The sequence below is a fragment of the Rhinopithecus roxellana genome, chromosome 6, assembly GCF_007565055.1.
Source record: "Rhinopithecus roxellana isolate Shanxi Qingling chromosome 6, ASM756505v1, whole genome shotgun sequence".
Lineage (NCBI taxonomy): Eukaryota > Metazoa > Chordata > Mammalia > Primates > Cercopithecidae > Rhinopithecus > Rhinopithecus roxellana.
In genome coordinates this window covers 113487257-113506115 of record NC_044554.1, presented here as the reverse complement: position 1 = coordinate 113506115, position 18859 = coordinate 113487257, and the positions used below count along the sequence as shown (strand labels likewise).

Genomic DNA, 18859 nt, shown 5'->3' with positions numbered 1-18859 from the left:
TGCAAGTGTCGCCAATCAATTTTAAATTATTTTCATTTGAGACCAATGATATGTGCTGAGTGAGGCTAAAAAGAAGTTGAAGTGAAATTTAACCACTGCCCTCACACTAGAAGGCATTTTGCAGTCACATCTTTTTTTTTTTTTTTTTTTTTTTTTTTTTTTTTTTTTTTTTTTAACCTGAGACACAGTCTCGCTTTGTTGCCCTGGCTGGAGTGCATGGCATGATCTCGGCTCACTGCAACCTCCACCTCCCAGGTTCAAGCGATTCTCCTGCCCCAGCCTCCCAGGTAGCTGGGACTACAGGTGCGCGCTCCCACACTGGCTAACTTTTTTGTATTTTAGTAGAGACGGGGTTTCACCATGTTGCCCAGGCTGGTCTCGAACTACCGGGCTCAGGCAATCCATCTGCCTCAGCCTCCCAAAGTGCCAGGATTACAAGCGTAAGCCATTGCGCCCAGCCTGCAGTCACACCTTTTACTGATGGTGTATGCCATCAGTCAGAAGCTGGCTCTACCAGTCCTACACCAGTATGATTTTCTTACTGAAGCCAGTAGAAATATTAATAGCATACGATGATGGCACATAGATGCAAGAAAACAAATTCCTGGTCCTTCTCACTTAAAAACATAACTATTAATGAACTCACTCTGAAGTCAAGGTGATTTCATAAAGAATAAAAAACTCAATTTAATACATATCATTTCCGTTTTTCATATTTTCTTAAAACTTTACTGTGAAGCCTTCTTATATGCATGCAGACTGATAGAGAAGCCAAATCAAATGAGAGCAAAGTCACATGAGAAAACACTCATGCAAACACGTGTGGAGTGTCCAGCAGCTGCTCACTGCTCTGCCAAATGCTTTAGGGATACAGAAAACATGGGCATTGGCCCCAAGAAACTTCAGATGGCACATTATTCTATATTCCTAAAGGGAACGAAAATGATTTAGCCACATATGGTCCTTTTACAACACTAGCTAAATTGGGACAACAGATCTTACGCCACATTTTCTAAAAATGTCACTGAGTATACCAAGATGCCTTCTCCTGCCTTCTTCCCCAGCCAAGGGTAAGCTTTCAATATTACCAGAGTCTACCTTCTACCTTGGATCCCATCGTCATCTCCAAACTCCTCCAAAATCTCTAAGCCACATTTTTCTTGAAATTGTTTCTATGGTACCCCTCTCCCCTTCAAAGAAAACTAGACCCCATTTGAAAGAAAATTTAATCTCTTCTTAACCAGTATAGACTTTTATTCTAATCTTGACTACATGATTAGTTCACACACACATTTTATGCAGTGAATCAGCAATTATTTTTCTAGTGGTTCTGAGTGTCAAGATTAATTTCACTTTCCTCAGTAATAAAATGGTTTCAAATGACATCTTTAATCAGCAAGTGAAAACGCTTTCCTCCAATTGAGACAAGCTGTCACAAAAGGTCACCAAAATATGACAGGATGGAAATTACATTTGTAACTTCAACTGAAATGTTAATTTCCCTTTAAGTGTTTTCTGAACTATGTCTAGATTCTAAAGAGATACATACCTCAATGTAACAAAGTTTTACACTGTACTGTCCCTTTCTAAAATGTTAAGAAAAATATATTTGCATGCAAATAATTTTGTAATAGTTGAAATACATATAGAATACACAATTTGTTTGGAAAAATAACAAAAGATAATCTGAGTTTTTTTAAAAGACAACTGAATCAAGAAAATTTTTAAAGGCCCTGCAACTACAAGGACCATTAAGTACTACTGCTGGCATTAGCAATTCTGAACTGTTTGTTACTACAGAGAAATCTCTTTCCCACAGATCCTCTGAAATCAATGATATTATTTCAAGAGAATATTTTGTGCGTGTACAAGCAGGTTCTTTAGGCTACAGCAATAAAAAACAACTTAAAATGTAACACATGCCAATGAAACTTAGAATAAAATAATCTGGAAGCCTACTCACAGATAATGCCTAACTAAAATAAATGCAGTCTTTGATTTATGGCTTACATTGCTCTCTAAGGCAATCCAAGGGCCACCTCCCAGACGAAGACACAGCTCTCAACTTGGAGGACTGGCAACTGAGGGACACTGGTCAGCGACACTGTCTTCAGAAATGGCGACTGGCTCTTTCACAGTGAACCATTCCTTACACATGCCTGCTCTGTAACCCTGCTCAACTGAGCTCCAGGAGGGAGTTAAGCACTTACACCCTACAACATCCTTTGTGTGTAATGAATTAATTTATTTCCTAAGTATGTAGTTCTGTACCATCCTTGGGAAAACTGAGAACACTGTCATTCAAATCTTTTTCTGTAAGGTTTAATTTCCACAATCCTGATTGAGCAAAAAAAGCTAGTTAATTAAGATCTTAACCTAGATGAAAGCCCAGAATTCTACTTCTAATCCAATCTGCATTCAAAATACCAATCAACAATTGTGGATAAAACTGTTCCTTAACTGCTGAGGCTGTCACATGTACGAATGTTTTTCACAGAGATGTGAATGTGAAAAAAGACTAAAAGTAACCAAAACTCCCTCCTAGATTGGAAGAGAACTCGTTTCACATGTAAAGTTTTAGAGTAAGAAATTGGGAATACCAGTGCATTATTTGATTCTCCCTTTTGAAGAATGAAGTGTTCTCAATACTAACAATGATATCAGTGGAAAAAAAAAAAGTACATCTCATAAGACAACAGGTACTCTGGTAGCAAGATATTTTAATCCCATTACAGAGCAGGCAAACAGCTTTACAGAATCAAATAAATGTAATTATTTCCACACAGAACCTGAGACTGTTCAGGTTTTTTGATTTTGATCTCTAGGAGCACACAAATAAACTGATGTGTAAAAATGTATTCAAATGTCTTGGTTTACCAAATATTGAGGCATTATCTCTTTTTCAATATATATTTCCTCAGATGTAAAATTCATCTTTTGTTTGGGGGGAGGTGCTGAAGGTAACAAGAGAATTCACTGTTTTAGGAAACCAATCTTTTGATGGACAGAAAAATCCTCCTTTGTGTTGGGAAAAATCCTAACTTCACAATTATCTGAAACTCATGTTTCCAAGCACCAAGCTTTCTTAAGTAATACAGAACAGAAAAGGGTACTTTTAACTATGGTTTCACCTGCCCTATCATCTTGCCAAACAACCACATTCTACACAAATGCAGTTAAGTGCTTTTTTCATTGTTTACAAGAATGGTCATTAATCAACCTGTTTACGTTTATAGCTACTCTGCCTCTAAGGACCTCATGCTCTTCCCCCATAATTCAAAGGAGAGGTCTTGCCCACCACAAACCAACCTTTCCAGCTTCTTGTCCCAGGATTACATGAACATAAAGCTGCCAGATGCCTTAAAAAGCAAAACAGATTTAATACAAGTTATTTAAATACACGAAATTGTAAATGACCTTGGAAAGAACAAAATGAGGGAAAAGTCCTGAGAAGGAGATGCAGGACTGAAACAGACACTAAGCACACATGCAAGCTGGCCATCACTGCAGAACCAGGATGTTACTAGTGGGTAGGTGGAGGGACAATGAACAGGGATGAGATGATGAAACCAGGGAGATGGGAAAGGCAGAGAGGCACCACAAATCAGGGCAGGGTGGTACAGAAGAGGGAAGACGAGCCATGAAATCCACAGCCATCCCACAGGGAGCGGACTACAGAGTTGGGGAAAGGCCCCCATTTGTAATGTTGTCTAGCAAGTGAATTAATAGTCTTAGAACTTGTAGCTACCTGGGGAGTTCTCAGTGACTAAGCTTTTACACATCATGGTTTAAATGTATGTAATCATGGTTAAATGTATGTAATCAAAGCCACAGCCCAGATAACAAGACCCAACAAAAGAAGTAGTAGCCATAACTAATCCCTCTCTTCCTCCACCCCTCCCCAGTTCAGGAAGCCTTATGTCTTCCAGGTGGTGGCTGTGGGTTGCCCTTAGAATTCCTTAGTATACTGCCAGGTATGGAGAGCTTTCCTTTGTTCATCTCATCCCAAGCCAAGACTGACGCGTCTCTGCTCAAGTAAGACTGTTCTATGATATTACCAATTCCTCCTGTTGACATGTTTTGTTTATTCCCATCCTTCTGTTTTAAGATCTTCGCTCCATCTTTCACCTAAGGCCAATGCCAGACTCTATTTCTTAGAAATTAAAGATGTTATATTAAAAAATCTAAGGCCAATGCCAGACTCTATTTCTTAGAAATTAAAGATGTTATATTAAAAAATCTGCTTCAGATTAACTGGCAACTTCATACCATAACTTGAAAAAAGTCTAGGGAAATCTTGGGCCACAAGATGTAGTAGCAGTAAACTAGACCACAGAGAGAACACAAAGATTCTAGAAGAATCTCTCTGAACAATCTTGCCTAGTAAATTAAGGTAAGACTGGTTGACTACTGCTAACTTGTGCATCTTTGGAGATTAGCGTCCTTCTACAGAATTCGTATCTGCTACTTAAAGTACAGGCTCATGTTTTGGACAAAAAACGACTATGAATAACAGTTTTAAGAAGTAATAAAAGTAATCATGAAAGTTAAGTCTTGATTCTTATCTAGACCAAGACCAGACAGCAGGCAGAGCCCCTGTGTCCTCCTGCCCGCCTGCCCTCCTCCTCAGAAGGACAATATCCCAGTGGTTCTGGAAGCACCAGTGCAGGAGCAGCATTGCTTGGTAACTCATTAGAAATACAACTTTCTAGGCCAGGCGCAGTGGCTCACGCCTGTAATCCCAGCACTTAGGGAGGCCAAGGCGGGTGGATCATGAGGTCAGGAGTTTGAGACCAGCCTGGACAATACAGTGAAATCCCGTCTCTACTAAAAATACAAAAACTAGCCAGGTGTGGTGGTGCGCACCTGTAGACCCAGCTACTCAGGAGGCTGAGGCAGAAGACACTTGAACCCGGCAGGTGGAAGTTGCCGTGAGCCGAGATTGTGCCATTACACTCCAGCTTAGGCAACACAGGGAGACTCTGTCTCAAAAACAAAACAAAAAAAATTCAACTTTTTTGGGCTCTACCCTATATTTAATCAATCAGAGAAGCTGGGAGGAGGTCCCAAAATCTATGTTTTAGCAAGTCCTCTGAGATTCTGATGCTCACTCAAATTTGGAATCACTGCTTTATTCTTTGCAGTGGACATTGAAAAACACTGTATAATGAGGGGTAGGGTCACTATTAAAAGTCTCTGTGAATCAGCAGCTGTCTAGTAGACCTTTCACATAGCAAGCTTTGCTCAGAGCGATTATTTCTACAAACGAGTCAGCTTGTCTCAGTAAAGACAGAGGAACCGCAGAAAACACACAAAAAAAGACAGCTATGAAGACACTAAAAGGTACAAAATATAAACCAGTCTTGTAGAGAATTCGCCCTGACAACCTTAGGGTCTTGGGAAGTGTCAACACATTCCCATAGCTACCATCCCCATGCCACCTTTTCAAGACTAGCCAGGAACCACATAGTATGTATAAGAGCAGCTCTAGGCCACAGACTCAAAAAAAAATTTTTTTTTTAATTATCTTAAACATTTTATTCAAGCATCTTAAATCCATCAACAGCAATGATTTTAAAGAACGAGTTTTACAGTACCATAACAGCACTCACTCCACGGTCCAGCCACTCTCCAGATGGCAGCCACAATTATCCAGTCAACCTTCTTTGCCTACTTTAATTACAGCAATACTATGGAGGAAGTTGAAATGAGAGTGAAGAAGGATGGGAGACAGGCAAAAAAGTTACCCAAAGTTTCTGGAATGTTCCTTCTCTCTCTAGTTACATCTGAGAGCCTAATAATTGTTCCTTCTTTCCTTTCAGTTTTGAAACGTAATCGTCCAGATTCTTCATCATCTTCTTCTTCTTCATCTGATTCTTCTTTGATGTCCTTTTGAAGTTCCAGTGTTTCCATACCTCCCTACATTGCAGACACACAAGGCAAAAAGAGAAGGGCAGCACGTTCATATTCTTTTGAATTAAATATTAAAGAATGCTAAAATATTTATTTATATTTACGAGGTAAAAAATACTGCAAAATGTCCTGTTAAAAGGCCACATGAAATCCTCAACTGACTCCAGGAGAAAATAACCTTAAACATTAACAGTTAATGTTCAAAAAAAAAAAAAAAAGAAAGGTCAAATTCTTGCTTGCAATTAACAGACAAAGTCCTACACATCATTGCTGCTTACACTTCTGAGAGAATAAACAAATTCCAAAAATTCCTGCTGGACTTATCGCTTTGAGTTTAACACAGATCATAGCAAAGTTCAATGTATTAATTAAACTAACACTAAAGTTCTATGAGTTTATTGTAACTTAAAGGCTTAACATTTTATAACTCCTGACCCCAACTACCTTCCCTTCATTGACAGACAAGCAGTCCGAACGTGCCGCTGTTGTACTGACACAGCCTCCAAAGTCTTTTCATCATTTCTCACTCCTGCTTACATCATTCTCACTGTCTAGAGTTAATTTATCACTAGCTTTGACTGAGACTATTGAAAAGGAGAAATTTTTTTTCTTTAGTCATGTCTTCACACTAAAACCAGCTTTTATCTGAAATTTTATTATATCAGTATTCCCTACAAAAATTTTCCCTAACCTCAGCCCAAATTAAAAGTAATTTCTTTATGGACAATTCTTACTGCCAAGTGTCACTCATGTTCCTAGTGAAAGAATCACCTCTCACCTCGATCAGTCTCTGTGACCCACTCTTAGTACCTACAGAGAGCAAGGTCAATTTAAACACTTCTTATCAATGTGAAGAAAATATATTTGCTCCTTTATTCTCGTGATTTATAATACGTTCTCTTAATAGAAGTAACAGTGAACTTTATTAGAAAATGCACAAGAAAAAAATGAAAACAAACCAATGACACAATCATTTTATATTCTTGCCTTTTTCAGTATTTTCGATGTAAAAAGACCAACTACAAATGCGCAAACTCTACTATAAATCCTCCAAGTGGAAAAAGATCTTCTGGAGCACAAATGCCTGAACAGCAGGAGATGACCGTAAACTACAACTTTCACCGTAAGCCTGACAATTGCACTCAGTACGCTGACGTCCAGCATACTGCAGAATTTTAAAGTACCAAAATCTCACGATTTTTGCTGGTTTGATACCATTATTTCTGTACTACTGAGTGTTTGAAATCAGAAGGATGCCTGCAAGGTACATGCTGCACCACACTTTCCAACAGAACCAAAGCCAGCTTCCTTAGGACATCTCTTCTGCACTCCCATGATGCTCTAGAGCAGCACTTCTCCAATTCAATGCCCAGTCATCAGTGGCAATCATGTTGAAAAGCAGATTCTGACTCAGCAGATTCAGGGTGAGGCCTGGGATTCTCCATTTCTGACAAGCTTCCAGGTGACGCCAACACTTTAGGTCCACAGACTGAATAGAGTAGTAAGGCCAAAAGGGAGGAAAAGAAATCACTACCAACAAAGCAAAGATTCTACAAAGTCATTTTCAATTCAACTATTAACAACTGTAAGCAGAATTCAAAGACTTTCCAAACAAGTGTAATGTAAAACAAGACAGCACTGAAATTAATATAGTTTATTCTGCATCCAAATCTCCATCTAAGAAATCTAAGGAGGATAAAGATGAGTTGAAAATTGTTTCTTCCGGCCGGGCGCGGTGGCTCAAGCCTGTAATCCCAGCACTTTGGGAGGCCGAGACGGGCGGATCACGAGGTCAGGAGATCGAGACCATCCTGGCTAACACGGTGAAACCCCGTCTCTACTAAAAACTACAAAAAAAAAAACTAGCCGGGCGACGTGGCGGCGCCTGTAGTCCCAGCTACTCGGGAGGCTGAGACAGGAGAATGGCCTGAACCCGGGAGGCGGAGCTTGCAGTGAGCTGAGATCCGGCCACAGCACTCCAGCCTGGGTGACAGAGCGAGACTCCGTCTCAAAAAAAAAAAAAAAAAAGAAAATTGTTTCTTCCTAGATATTTACCCTAGAGAAATGATACCTTATGTTCAAACAGACCTATAGGAAAATGTTTATTCTATTCAGGATCACTAAAACTGTAAACACTTAAATGTCCTTCAATGAATGAATGGATACACTGTTGTACATCCAGACCACAAAATGCTACTTCGCAATACAATGGAATGACCTATTGATATAACAGGGATAACATCATAAACACATCATTATACTAAGTAAAAGAAGTCAACCTCAAAAGGTTATATACTGCAATGACTCCATTTATATGATATTCTCTAAGGAACAAAATTATACCGGTAACCAGTGGTTAGGAAAGAAGGAAAGGTATAGCCACAAAAGGATAGCACAAGGAGTATTTTTGAGTGATGGAACCATCCTAGAATGCAAACTTCTGGTCCAAATCTTGGGGCTCAGTTAAACCTTCAACTCTATCAAAGACTAGGGAAACTGAACTGACAGACACCAACCACGGCTGATACCACTTGCTCGACTGCAGACCATTTGACGACATTCACTAAGCTAGGCTTAACTCTTCAGCCACTGAAGAAATACCACCTCTTATTCTAAATACAGGGCTTAAAAAAATCCATCTCCCTTGACCATAAGGTTTAGAAAATTAACCTGTCTGCCAAAATGTTGATCTTCCGTATAATTTTTTTTTCCCCAAGACGGAGTCTTGCTCTGTTGCCCAGGCAGTGGCGTGATCTTGGCTCACTACAACCTCTGTCTCCCGGGTTCAAGCAATTCTCCTGCTTCAGCCTCCCGAGGAGCTGAGATTACAGGCGCTCACCACCAAGCCTGGCTAATTTTTGTATTTTCAGTAGAGACGAGGTTTCACCATGTTGGTCACGCTGGTCTCGAAATCCTGACCTCGTGATCTGCCCACCTAGGCCTCCCAAAGTGCTGGGATTACAGCGTGAGCCACTCCGCCTGGCCTTCTATGTAATTTTTTAACAAGTATTACCTAGCAAGCCACTGACAAGCTACATTCCACTGATGGGTAGTGTGGGACTACAATATAAAAATCAAACTATCCTAAGATTATGTTGTGTTAACATTTAAACGTGCATGTAAATCTTTCATTTCACTATAGACACTGCCAAAAAATAGTCAAGGTTTGATTTTTAGTTACTGATTTATTGTGAAAACCTCAAAGATTTATTTTTAATTCTTAATACAGAGTGCATATGAAAATCACCATCAAAGGACTTAAAAAACAGAGAGGCCCACGTAGGCTTTATTTCATAAATGGAGAAAGAACTGGAAAAGCAAAGAGGGAACGATACTCAGACTTGTATATATTTTGAAGTTCTCCAGTTAATTCCAAAATGAAACTAGGATCTCAGTGTTTTGAAAGAAAATTGAATATTCTATCCCAAAATCTAAACAGAAACAATCAGTAATTCTCTGAAACACACACATACACAAATGTAAAAATACATATATATAGAGAGAGAGAGAGAGAGAAAACATTGCTTACAAAAAGTTCAGTTTTTAATGCTTATTGATAGAATAACTGACACATCACCAAATAAAAATGAAAGTCATTCTACCAACAGTGAAAATTTATGGGTTGGAAAGACTGAGCAAACTGTGCAAAAATTAGAAGAAAAAGAATTACAGACCAATGTCCCTCATTAATACAGAAACAAAATCCTTTTTAAAAGTAAAAGTACACGGAACTCACCAAATATAAAAAGGATAATACATCACAACCAAGTGGGGTTTATCCAGAAACATGAGGTTGATTTAACATTCAAAATCAGTCAAATCTTACCTGAAGAATTCCAAATCTATGGAGATCCTCCTCCTCCTCCTCCTTCTCCAGGAGGTGGGGCTTAAGTTCCTTTCCTCCCCTCTCCCCACAACCCCATCCCCTTAAGGTAGCCTAGACTTAGTGACTTGTTTCCAAAGAACCGAATAAGGAAAGAGAACGCAACATTACAATGAAGAAAACTGGCAGACACTGACCCAAATGACCAGGGTGGGCGCTGCCAGGGATGCTGTGGATGTCACGTGCCCAGTGGTACAAGGGTTCCATGGTGTTCTTTCCAAAATCCACAACCTCAGGTTAATTATGAAAACAGCGTCAAACAAACCGAGATTGGGAGACACCGTACAGGATACTCAGCCAGCACTTGCTAAGGCTGTCACAGTCATGAAATACGCAGAAACACTAAGAAACTGTCGCCCAACAAAGGGGAATGGAGAGACAACAATGGGGTACGTGGCTTGGGTCCTAGACCAGTGAGAGGCCATAAAGAGAAAAACTAGTCAAATGGAAATAAAATCTGGAACATGGTTCATCATTTTTTTGTTAATTTAATTTACAATAATAAAAGCCATATAATTATCTCAATAGATGGGGGGAAAAAAGCATCAACAAAATTCAATACCCATTTCTGATTTTTAACAAAATCCCAGCAAACTCAAAATAGAAAAGAACTTCTTCAATCTGATATAAAAATGTACAGCTAACATACTTAATGATGAAATAAACATTTTCCCCCTAACATCAGGAACAGGCAAGAATGTCTGTCCTGAATGTTTCTATTCACACAGTACCAGAGGTCAATGATACAAAAGAAAGAAAGAAATGGACAGATTGAGAAGGAAGAATTTTGAAACTGTCGTTATTAACAGGCAAAATGATTATTAAGATGTTAGTTTTTCCCAATTTGATTTAAAAACACTATCCATTCTCTATCAAAATCCTAACCAGACTTTTAAGTAGCTATTCACAAGTCCATTCCACAATTTATACAGAAATTCAAAGGACCATCAATAGCCAAAATAATTAAAGGAAGAATAAAATTAGTGGATTGACACCATGTGCTTTCATGTTACAGTAATCGAGACTGTATAGTACTGGTAATAAGGATACAACAACGACAGAACAGAAAGAGACTAAAACCTAATTTTGTTGTCAGGACAAGCACTGTGGCACTCCAAAGGGAAAGGAAAGAAATTACAACAAATAGTTGTGAACAATCAGAAAAACGCATGGAAAAAACGGAATCTCATACCACAGAGACACACCCAGACACAGACACACAGACACACACACACACACACACACACAGACACACACACACACACACACACACGTTGAGAAAGATCATAATCTTAACTAAAATTATACTGTAAAGTGTCCCAAAGAAAACAAGATAATAACTCTGGAGTAAACAAAGATTTCTTAGGTCACAAAATTCTTTGTACTTCATCAAAATTAAAATTTTCTGCTCATGAAAAGACATATTTAAGAAAATGAGGCCAGGTGTCACAGCTCACACCTGTAATCCCAGGACTTTGGGAGGTCGAGGCGGGCAGATCACTTGAGGTCAGGAGTTCAAGACCAGCCTGGCCAACATGGTGAGACCTCGTCTCTACCAAAAATATAAAAAATTAGCCAGGTGTGGTGGTACGTGCCTGTAATCTCAGCTACTCGGGAGACTGAGGGAAGAGAATTGCTTGAACCCAGGAGGCAGAGGTTGCAGTGAGCCGAGATCATGCCACTGCACTCCAGCCTGGGTGACAGAGCGAGACTCCATTTCAAAGAAAAAAAGAAAATGGAAACACAAGCCACAAGCTCAGAGAAAATATTTATAGTACGAATATGTAATATGTAATTATCTGCCAATGTAATGATATCCAGAATATACAGACAACTATCTATCTAGAATATATGCAGTATGTATGCATACATATTCTCCCTAAAAGATATATTGTGTATGTAGAAAATATATGTATAGACAGCATATCTTCTCTATGAAAAATATACGGGCTATATACAGCATATATAGAAAAAAAAAGACAACCCACTTTTTTTTTGAGTGAGAGACTAAAACTAGAAGCAAAGAACATATACAAAAGTCAATCACTCATGGAATGGTGCTCAACATCATTAGAGGTCAGATAAATGCAAACCAAAACCACGATGACACACCCACTAGAAGGATTACATCAAGAGACTGGCAACATCAAATGATGAGGAACAATGGGGACTCCTCCACATTACTGATGGGAGTGCCAAATGGTACAGCCACTTTGGAAAACCAATGGCGGTTTGTTATAAAAGTAAACATACCTCTAGACTGTCTCAGCAATTCCACTACTTGTTAATAACCAAGAGAAACAAAAAGACACATCCACAAAAAGATGGATAATATGGATAATAAGATCCTTTTAGTAGCTTTATTCATAATAACAAAAAAACTGGAAACAACTCAAATGTCTATCACTGGGAGAATGAACAAATGGGGTACATCCATAAAATGGAATAAATTATTAATACACACAACTACTTGGATGAATCTCAAAAACATGTTGAGGAACAGAAGCAAGACACAGGAACACACACACTAGATGACTACATTTAGGTGATGTTCCAGACTGGGAAATGCCAGTCTAGGTAGAGAAATAAGAAAAGCTTTACTCGAGGAGTCAGGACTGAACAGACAAAAACATTCTGCGTAATGGAACTGTTCCTTCTCAACCAAGGGATAGTAACTTGGATGTATACATGTATCAAAACTTACTGTACACTTGACATCTATGCTTATCTCTAAATGTAAACATTATCACCATTTCACAAGTATTTTAAATGGTGCAAAGATGTTTTTAAAGCTTCTCCCATTTCTTCCTTTACACATGCCAAAACAATTTGAAAATGGCAAGTCTTTTTAAATAACTATGTTAGAAGACAATGGCATAATTGGCACTAATGTGGCCGCATAACTAAAAAGGATTGATATTTAGTCTTTATAATTAGATCTAACTTGTTTCAAATATAGTGATTTCTCTATATGAACCAAGCAAGAACATCAGTTAAATAAAAGGAGTCACCTAAAATAGGCTTTTCAATTAAAATTAATTAATTGCTCTTAAGTTCTATAATTAAGATTCTAATATAGACCTTCACAGAGCTCCAAGAATGAAGTCATGTGGAAAACTGCAACACACTTTCTGCCGGTCTGAAGCAATGCAGAGCCAGGCGTGCTGCAACACTGGTGGGGCACAGCGCACAGCGGGCTGCTCAGCAACAGCGGGATGCTCAGCAACACACAGAGGTTTAGGAAAAGGAGTCCAGGGACTAGGAAGACACCAAAACAGAGGGGTATGTGGCCCATTAAAAATGGTGCTCCTCCCTGAGGACTATACAGTTTATTTAGACTTCTAAAAAAGATAGATCACAAGCCCGCCAAAACCAAATCCTACAAAAGTTGAAATACTAGCAACTTCTAATTCTCAGCACTTAAAACAGTATTATGTACATGAGTTCCCAATAATTATCTCATTGACTAATATTCCACAATGCAGCAGAAAAAAAAAAAAAGACCAAAGTATTTATTGCTAGTGTAAAAGACCAGCACATCACCAGCCTCCAGGAAGGACTACTGAAAGTCCTAAGATCAAGAGCATTACAAAGAACCTGCCCTCATCACAAAAGCAAGCAACATAAACAAAGTAAACTAAAACCATCAAGGAAAGGATAAAAAAGTAAATATATGAATACGTTTTAAAAACATTTTTCAACGGTAAATTTAAATTATGAGATACACAGTTTAAAAGTAAAAAGTATATAATACATCTAGCAATTGGTATAAAAAAGATAAAATAATATGGATGAGCTCTTTCTGCTAGAAAGATTCATACTGAAAACAACCCTTAGGATGTTTCACGTGAGAGTGTTAACAGCAAAAAAAAAATAATAATAATAATAATCACAAGAGTGAAGCAAATGCAACTTCTAGCTCTTTGCCTTCCAAATTCAAGGGTTGGCATTTTAACCACCTTGTGTTGCCCTGTCTCTTCATATTTTAAAAGGAAAAAGAATATTTCTTTACTTATAGAAGTTATTTTGCTTATAGTAAAAAACATTTTAAATCAGAAAATACCGGAATACAAAGGCTAAATAATTCCAACATTTAGCAGTAATCATTATTACCATTTCCATCTGTAACTACATAGACTTATTTTTTTGAGAATTACACACACATATTTAGATCTGCAGTTACAGGGGGAGCGGAAGGGAAGAATTTTATCATCTTGCTCTTTACACTTAATGCATCATGAGCACCTTTCCAAGCCAAACAGAACTAAGACAACACTTGGTATATTGCATTCCACTTTAAGGTTAGACTGTGATTTGGTCTTCTATACACTGGTTCCATTTATTTTCAATGCTGCTAACAAATACTTGATACATATACCTTTGAACACAGATTAATTCTTTTGGATAAATTTGCTAAGGTGGAACTGATGAGTCCAAGGACAAGAGCTTTAAAGCTTTTAATACTGTCAAGAACAATGAAGAGTGTAAGATTTTACTCTACTTGCAAGCTAACAAGTTAGCTGGCCACCATTTCATGGAAGCTGTAAGAAGGCTAAGACTCTTCGTCAGAAATAAGGAGACTAGGAGAATGTTATTTGTATCACTAGCAGTAGCATTCTGCACCAGCTCCAAGAGGCCCCACTCCCAACTGGGCCACGTGAAGAGAGCCAGTTGACCCTGCACACATAGGAGGTCGTGTTACAGGAGGGACCTCACTGCACAGGAAACCCTGAATGTGTCACAATGGGCAGGAAGCAAGCCTGCCCTTACTCCAGAGGAAGACACTGCATCTGGAGCTGTCAGATACACCAGAATCCTCCAAAAGGTATTCTGGAACAAAGGATAGGCAGTGATTTGTTCACTTTGCTCACAAAATCTGCAGCTAAGCGAAGGCCCCTCAGAAAACTGTCTCCTGACAATGTTTCCAAAACACTCTCTCAAGTGAATCAGATTACATCTGATCAATAATTCTGAGGTCTGTCAATATTAGATTAAAATTCTCCATTTTCTTTTAATTTTTATTGAACATGTCTTCATACACTCATTGTTCATTTGCTTATTCAAGTCCTGAATTATTTGTCCTTCTTTTTCTCCCTCCTCCGCCACACAAGAGACACTGAAAATCAAAGGAAAAAAAATCACCTTTTTTTTTTTGGACACAGGGACTCACTCTGTCACCCAAACTGGAAAGCAGTGGCGCAACCACAGCTCACTGCAACCTCTGCCTCCTGGGCTCAAGTGATCCTCCAACCCCAGCCTCCTGAGTAGCTGGGACCACAGGTGCCACCACACCTGGCTAATTTTTTGTACTTTTGGTAGACATGGATGTTGGTCTCCTGAGCTCAACTGACCCGACCACCTAGGCCTCCCAAAGTGCTGGGATTACAGGCGTAAGACACAGCACCCAGCCGGGTCACCATTTTTTATAATAGTCATCTTTTGTTTTAATATTTTAATGAGTACAGTCCAGGAATTGAAGTTAAAAACACCTAAAACTAGAAGGTACTTCCAGAAGGCACCCAGGCAATGATAGTACTTGTTAAGATTCTTATTCTTTAACTGCCTTACCATAAAAGTTTACGTAACCATCTTTTGAAAACTGAAATCTACAAAACCTTTCCCTATTTTAAGATATGCTATAGAGTATCAGGGAAGAATAAACAAAATATTGTTATCTAAAAACTAAAATAAATTACAAGGAAAAACGAACAACAAAATTAGATTTCCAACTTCAAAATACCACAAACAAAAAGGACATGAAATTAAAAGGCACCGAAGTCCTTGGTTTCTCTCTCAACTATTTACCACGGGGAATGATCTCCACACAGTCTTCTAATTCTCTCTCCTTTACTGGCTACTTAGATTCTTCTCAGATGTCTTCTGCCTGAATTACCCCTTTTCGGGTTTAACCTAGGCTGGTGCCAGCTTTGTAATAAAGACAGTGCTACAGAATTCAGTGATGAACAAGACACACCTAACCTCTACTCTCTGTGTGCTTTTAACATCTTCTTTAGCTTTGTCTTAGCTCCTTGGACATTCTTCTACAACTGGAGAATCTGGGTAAAGAGTTCTTTGTATTATTCTGTCCTTTCTCTAAGTTTCAAATTATTTCAAATAGCGAGCGAGAAAGAGAGGAAAGCACACACACACAATATCAAATTTAGTTTGGTGGAGGGGGAGAAAGGGTATGGGCAGGAAGTGCTTCTGTTTTGTAATGTGCACAGCATGCACATTCATAGACTGTCATAGTATTATTTATATTAGGGGGAAAGGGGTAAAGAAAATGTTTTCTGGGCTGAGTGTCTAAATCCTTGAAACAACATCTAAAGTAAATGGCCTAAGCCAGTAAGTATCAGTTTTCATGGCCTCTTGACAAAAGATGAAAACAGTGTTAAGAAACACTCTTGTGAAGTTCTCAGGCTGAAGAATGACTTGTGGCTTGCACGTCTGGCCCACAGGAGCTAGTTCTGGGGTAAGAGAACAGCAACCATTGAACTCTACGCCTCACCCCACCTCTCCGTACAAATGGCATCTACCTTTCAAGACCTACCTCAGAGTTCAGAGGTTCACCTCTGCCATAAAGCCTCGTGGACCCTGAACCTCTCTCCCCAGGGTTTTCCTCGGTGAACTCCTAGCACTGTCTCTGAGCCTCTCTTAGGTGGTTTTACTTTTTTTGTTTTCACATCACAGGCATTTACACGTCTTTTTTCTCCCCTACATTAGAACCCAATTTCCTTGAAAGCAGCAATCAAGCTTCGTCATCCTTACTTCTTCAACACTAAAAATGCACCTAATTACAGAAACCTGGCAGTATTTGTTGTATAATGGTCCAAATTAACTGTTATTGACTAATTAAAAAGAATTACAGCACTGCTTTCAAAGCGCTAACATATACGTCACATTTCTGAAAGATTTCCACCCACATCCCCACAAAACATTTACAACACTCTAACACTTACAGGGCACACACTATGCGGAAATCACAGCACACCAGAACTCACTTCCCAAGGAGCCTACAAAGATCAGGTTTTTCACTATACACTCACAGTTCAAAGGTATGTATCGACTTTCACTAATGCTAAAAAGATGCTCATTTTAAGTCCAGGGGGAAAAACAGCAAACTTTTTGACTCTTTTTAAAAGATGAACAAATACCTCTTCAGTTGCAGGAGCAACCTGGGCATCAGTAATCTCATCTAATTCATCTTCAGCCACACAGTCTTCCTGCTCTCGCAGCCCTTGTTGCCCACCACAAGGCTGCAAGTATTCTTCATCCTAACAGCCATTAAAGAGAAAACAAGTTTTTCTCATACAGCTTCGGGGTGGTTTTTTACGCACTCTTCGTCTTTATGATTCATGCTTAATAATTGTAGAAAGTTTTACTATGGTGATTAGCCGACTGAACACAAAGCACGAGGCCCAGAAACAGAGGGGAAGCTCCTCTGCGTGTTAACGCAAACAAAGCGTATCATGCTGGCCCAGCCACCAGAGCGAGTGCCGTGGGCTTCTGCTTCAAACTCCAAGTGCTCTGTCACACAGCTCCTCTGCAAATCAACAGCACGGAAGAGCCACCTAAAGACACAGTGTGTGTGCTCTCACAGAGGAGCTCAGCAGCAGGAGGGGGCTGAAATCATGCCCAACTCTATTTTTGTGGCAATGTAAGACAACAAAAGCGTCAGCAATTAAACAGAGGAGCTTTTTAAAAATCATATTTAGTACGTTTCTGCATTAGGCCTCCTTCCCAAATGAGAGGAAGATTCCAGGTTTTGTATGCAACTTAAGGGGTGTATAAGCAAGCAAGCATCCCTTCTGGGTAGATGGAAGAAAGCAGGCAAGCTGGCTGGAGACGACCACAACTGCGGAGAAGAAAGAAGGGCTTCTGGTATTGCAACAAGCGACAACATCTGACCCTACTCAGTGGGGGTGGACATCCCAGGGTCCCAGGCTACTTGCTAAAAAATGAACAGTAAAATGGTTCCAAGGCAGACAACCTCAAAGAGTAAACAACCTATAGAAATTTAACAACTACTTTATGGTACATGACAGTCTCATCTAGAACCCCCAAATAAAGTAGCTGTATTCAAGGTGACAAACCACCTCAGTTCCCACAATTCTTTAAAGACAATCTGAACACAATGCATGTCATTTTCCAGAAAAAACTGTTAGTGCCCTATCAAAATAACAACTATCACTACCCATGAATCACTGGAAGCAGGACATTCAGATTTCAAATAAAGCCAAATAAATGATGCTAATCCAAATCTTCAACGAGTGTACAATGGAGTACAGTCCACACCCCTGGATTCTCACTGGTAAACAACAATCTGCTACTCTTGACATAAAATGTCAACCTGAAGTTGTTTTTACAGAACAATAAGATCTCAATCTATGTTAATTTTAAAGGCCTTAAATAAACATTGCACTTAAAGGTAGAAGTCACCCACCAATTTTCTAATATTTTGTTGACTAAACCAATACACACTCCTTACTAATATAAAAGCACACATTTTCAAATGAAATCACAATCCTCTCCCAAGAAGAGCACCAGCAAAATTCACAGGAAAGAAGAGCAGAGCTGTGCGTCCAGCTTTATTGATATCTCTGGACCTCCCTTTCTTCATAGGGAACCGCAAACCTTCCCACTGTACATTCTGGGGTTTCATGATTCTACTCCCAGTTATGCACCAAAGCCCCTCCATGTGGCTTTACACGGAGGTTCCAACGGATCCACATTTCAGAGTTCAAGTCTGGCTTTAGAAGAGGGGATTAACAAACCCAAGGGAGAACAAAAATCACAGCCATACAAGCCATTTAATAAACTAAAATACCATTGGGGTACACAAAGACACAATCTGCTCATGTGTTCATTAGTCTACAGGTGAATAAATCATCTGAGCTTCAGTGACAGTCTCAGAAGACAGAGACAGAGAGGCTCCCACTGCCGAGCAAGGTGAGAGCACCTCCCAATTTAATTCTCTGTGTATTTCCTCCTGTCCAAGGAAGCGGCAATTCCAGACCATGCAGACGTTATCATTGTGATCATCATAAAACAAGAAAAGAATGA

The 18859-nt window shown here is 39.2% G+C and overlaps 1 protein-coding gene across 5 annotated transcripts in view; it reads right to left on the bottom strand.

Annotated features, from left to right (window-relative positions):
• Positions 1–18859, bottom strand: part of RBM33 (RNA binding motif protein 33) — a 135418-nt gene that overhangs the window by 76692 nt on the left and 39867 nt on the right. For all 5 annotated transcript variants that reach the window (XM_030932067.1, XM_030932068.1, XM_030932069.1 and 2 more), the window contains exon 6: positions 5748–5919. In XM_030932067.1, the coding sequence (XP_030787927.1) occupies positions 5748–5919 (172 nt within the window). The remainder of the gene's footprint in view (positions 1–5747; positions 5920–18859) is intronic.